The sequence below is a fragment of the Salvelinus alpinus genome, chromosome 2 (genome assembly GCF_045679555.1).
Source record: "Salvelinus alpinus chromosome 2, SLU_Salpinus.1, whole genome shotgun sequence".
Lineage (NCBI taxonomy): Eukaryota > Metazoa > Chordata > Actinopteri > Salmoniformes > Salmonidae > Salvelinus > Salvelinus alpinus.
The window spans coordinates 38,456,158-38,460,796 of record NC_092087.1 but is presented as its reverse complement, the minus strand read 5'-3'; the positions used below and the strand labels follow the sequence as shown (position 1 = coordinate 38,460,796).

The 4,639-nt window shown below is 41.4% G+C and overlaps 1 protein-coding gene across 1 annotated transcript; it reads left to right on the top strand.

Moving 5' to 3' along the window:
• The first annotated feature begins 1,269 nt into the window (after window positions 1–1,269).
• Window positions 1,270–4,160, top strand: LOC139560247 (thiol S-methyltransferase TMT1A-like). The gene is made up of 2 exons (XM_071376866.1): window positions 1,270–1,852; window positions 2,571–4,160. The coding sequence occupies exons 1-2, from the start codon at window positions 1,358–1,360 to the stop codon at window positions 2,802–2,804; spliced, it is 729 nt and encodes a 242-aa protein (XP_071232967.1). The 5' UTR covers window positions 1,270–1,357; the 3' UTR covers window positions 2,805–4,160.
• The last annotated feature ends 479 nt before the right edge of the window (window positions 4,161–4,639 follow it).

Sequence of the window (4,639 nt, the reverse complement as noted above, 5' to 3'; positions counted from 1 at the left end):
TTTCGGGGCAACCTCGGAAATACTGAACATGTTCTTTTGCTCCACTATCCAGAGTGTTTTGCAGTACTGCATCACTGCTTGGTACAACAGTGCCACAGTACAGGCAATAGCCAGGGTGGCAAGTCTGCTGAAAACTGCCTAAAAAATAATTGTCAAGCTGACCATCAAAACCTTTCTGGACAGCTACCACACAAACATGCTGTGGACAGCAAACAAATATCAGAGCACCCCTCCCATGTGCTCAACTCAGAGTTTGTGCTTCTGCCATCCAGGAAGCACTACAGACTCCCCCTGTGCAAACTGGTCAGGTACAAAAACGAATTTGTGCCACATGCACTGACCTTTATGAACAAATAAGGAGGACATTGGGGACATGGGGACACAGTAGATTTACTCATTCGGGAACGGGCAATAGTGAAAAGTGATAAGTGAAATATAACTAACTGTGTTAAATAAGAGTTGTGCAATAACATTACATGTCACGCTCAGAGACCTTGAACATTAAGGGGATGTGTAAGGTCTAAATCCTACCCAATATTTTCATCTCCCTAAGTAAACATAATACATAATTAAAACCTATATTCCCTGAAGATTTTCCCAGCAGTTCAGTTAATCATGGCTCTTCAACACCATTACTCCTCAAATCTAATAACAATCACTCCCTTTCCCTCCCATATTTCTGGCACTGAAATATACTGAACAAAAATATAAACGCAACATGCAACAATGAAATCATTCTGCCAGGAAAGTATAAGCTTCTTTGTAGTGAACATGTAATTGAGTATGTTTTTAGGAAAGCCTTTCCATCTATCTACCAGAAGATTGGGGAAGTCTCGTTGTATCACTGATACATTTTGTTCATGTCTTATGATACATTTGGGCAAACTAATACATTTTCAATACATTAGTTGATTCCTTACTAAGGTAATACATGTTTTAATATTTTTTTAATGCCTGGATTCCGTGAGGACCCTAATTATCATACTTGGACCAGAATGAGGCTCTCCACTAAATTAGATATTTCTTCATTGTCTGATTTTCACAGATATTTACTTTACGTACAAGAAAATGCACTGCGATATGGTGAGATGCATGGCATAGGCCAAACATAACATCAAACATACACATTCATGAAAAAATAAAACAAGAATGACAGTTTAAAGACTCTTACCCCTCCCTTCCACATTGCATAGCTGTGCCTCCATGTCTCTGGTCCACACTCCAGTCCAGTTGGTGGCGGTAATGCACTTTAAAGTTGGTTGCCAACTGTCATAAAAAAATACACAGAATAAGACGAAGAGCTTGAAACAAAACATTATTTCGACCGTATCAACTTCTGTAGCTCAACAAACGCAAAATGACTTTTTTAATGAATTTCTTTACGTTTATTGTCAAGGTAGTAACGTTGCCACTACAATTAATGGAAGTGGTTGGCATATATGGCATCTACAAGCGTGTCTTTCCATTTCTAATTTACAAGATATCTTTCACCTACAACAAGAAAATGAACGACAAAAAGAAGGATCTTTTCAGCAATCTCTCAGAGTTCACCAAAGGCAATGGCCCGCTTCGCATTTTGGAGATTGGTTGCGGAAGCGGGGCTAACTTTGAATTCTACCCGTCTGGTTGCAAGGTGATTTGCACCGACCCCAATCCTAACTTCGAGAAGTATCTACAAAAAAGTCTGGCTGTCAATGATCACCTAACATTTGAAAGATTTGTGGTCGCTTTCGGAGAGGACATGGGGGCAGTGAAAGATGACTCGGTGGACGTTGTCGTCTGCACGCTGGTGCTGTGTTCTGTCAACGACATACGGCGAACATTGCAGGAAGCGCATCGCATATTGAGGCTTGTAAATTGATTTTCATATTTAGAGTGTAAACATTTGAGCGCTTATCCATTCTCAAATAGAAAATATTGGCCATGTTATATATAACCCTTCAGCATAGTTAAATTATGTTTTTCAGAGAAATGTCAGTAACGCGCTGCTGGCATTTTGTCAACAGATTATACACTGAGTATAAAAAACATTAGGAACACCTGCTCTTTCCATGACAGACTGACCAGGTGAATCTAGATGAAAGCTATGATCCCTTATTGATGTCACTTGTTAAATCCACTTCAATCAGCGTAGATGAAGGGGAGGAGACAGGTTCAAAGGATTTTTAAGCATTGAGACAATTTAATACATGGATTGTGTATGTGTGCCATTAATGGATTGTGTATGTGTGCCATTAGGCTATAGCTGGGAAGTTGCAACAAGCTATAGCAGGCACCAAACGTATGCAATATAGCTACACTAACTAATTCAATTTAGTTCGATTGAATCATCAGGAACACAAGCTAGTGGGTAATGAATACACCACTGTGCAGGCACTTGAATCACTAAACATAAATGCCCTGCTGCGGCTAGTTTTAGAAGACTGTCATGTTTATAAGTTTCTACTAAATAGTCAGTTACTATCTACATACTGACAATGCATTTTTCTACTAACAGTGGTATGGACTGAAGGTTGGAACAAAATGCTTTTTAACTACTGGTAACTTTTGTTGTTGTCAATGTCCAACAGGGTGGTGCGCTGTACTTTTTGGAGCATGTAGTGGCAGACCCATCTTCTTGGACATACTTCTTCCAGCACGTCTTCCAGCCGATATGGTACTACTTTGGGGATGGATGTGAAGTAGTCAGGGCGACATGGAAACATCTGGAGACTGCTGGGTTCTCTGAGCTCAAACTGAGGCACATCGAGGCACCACTCAACTTCATGATCAAACCACATATTATAGGCTATGCTGTCAAGTAAAGTTTGACTAAAAAATCTAAAAAGCACTTGAACATCTGAGTTATCTCGTTGCAAGTGTGTGGGAATAATGTGATGACGGTTTAAAGAAAAAATAAACCCGCACAGTGCTCTTGTTTGTATCACTTGTTCCTATGCAGGCTTTAATATAATACGTCATAAGCAAGAGTGCGGGTTTCTCTTTTCTTTACAGTAAAGTTTGATAAAAATCTCTGGTCTTAGGCCTATCCCAGCAACTGTTTAAAAGTAATTGTTGACACTTATGTATTCAGTGTAATTTTATAACCCTTATTTTACCAGGTAAGTTGACTCAGAACACGTTCTTATTTAACTTGGGGAATAGCTATGGGGATGAATGATCTAATTGGAAGATGGGTATGATGAGATGGCCATGACGGTCAGATTGGGAATTTAGCCAGGACACTGGGGTTAACATCACTACTCTTACGATAAGTGCCATGGGAGTCAGGACAACTGTTTAACGTCCCATCCAAAAGACCGCACCCTACACCGGGCAATGTCCCTAATCGCTGCCCTGGGATATTTATTTTAGACCAGAGGATAGAGTGCCTCCTACTTGCCCTCCAACACCACTTCCAGCAGCAACTGGTCTCCCATCCAGGGAACAACCAGTCCAACCCTGTTTAGCTTCAGAGGAAAGCCAGCAGCATACCACCAAGTGTTATTTTGAGTACTTTTCTTAAAAAGTGTTATTCAAAAAAGCTACTTAAAATGGCATATACAGGGAGTGTGTATTAATCTGAAGAGATCACCTCTGTGTAACCAAATGGAGCAACAAGCTGTTTTGTCTTTAGGGAGAGTGGAGGCTCAGAATGCTAGGAGAAGAGGACCGCTGTCATCTAGTGGATATAAACTCTAACCAGTAGGCCACCACCTGATCAGATAAACTCTGGGTCTGAGACATGTTCTATAGGGAGAATCTCAATTGGATACTCAAGTCCTCTCTCCTCTCTTCCTTCTCAAAATCCATTGGAGGAGAAAGCCAGATGTCCCGCCACTCAAACCTTCTCCTCCAACAGGTTTAGAGGAGAGCGGAGAAAGGATGTGAGGAGTATGCATTTGAGATTCTCCCATAGTTTAGTCTGGCGTTTCCTCAATTCCTCCTGGCATTACAGTGCTTTCATAAAGTATTCACACCCCTTGACTTTTTCCACATTTTGTTGTGTTAGTCTGAATTTAAAATGGATTAAATTGAGATTTTGTGCCACTGGCCTACACATAATACCCCATAATGTCAAAGTGGAATTGTTTTTTGAAATTTGTTCACATTAATTAAAAATGAAAAGCTGAAATGTCTTGAGTCAATAAGTAGAATATTAAAGCAGACACTGAATATCCCTTTGAGCGTGGTGGAGTTATGAATTACACTTTCATTTAATTTGTCATTTTTCCCAATTGGTAATTAGTATCTCATCACTGCATCTTGCGTACGGACTCGGGAGAGGAAAAGGTCAAGAGCTGAAACACAACCAAACCAAGCCGCACTGCCCACTTAACCTGAAAGCCTGCCACACCATTGTGTCAGAGGAAAACACTGTACACCGTGTCAGCATGCATGCATCCAGCCTGCCGTAGGAGTCACTAGAGCGTAGTGGGACAAGGACATCCCTACCAGCCAAACTCTCCCCTAACCCGGACAGCGTTGGGCCGATTGTGCGCCGCCCCTTGGGTCTCCCGGTCGCGGCCAGCTGCGACAGAGCCTGGACTCAAACCAGGATCTCTAGTGGCACAGCTAGCACTGCGATGCAGTGCATTAGACTACTACGCCACTCAGGAGGCCCATCAATTACACTTTTGATGGTGTATTAATACGCCCA

Excerpts from the sequence above, each read along its gene's own strand:
- LOC139560247 (XM_071376866.1), top strand. The coding sequence starts at position 1,358 with ATGACTTTTTTAATGAATTTCTTTACGTTTATTGTCAAGGTAGTAACG. Across the intron at positions 1,853-2,570 it reads CGCATCGCATATTGAGGCTT|GGTGGTGCGCTGTACTTTTT; the intron begins GTAAATTGATTT and ends AATGTCCAACAG.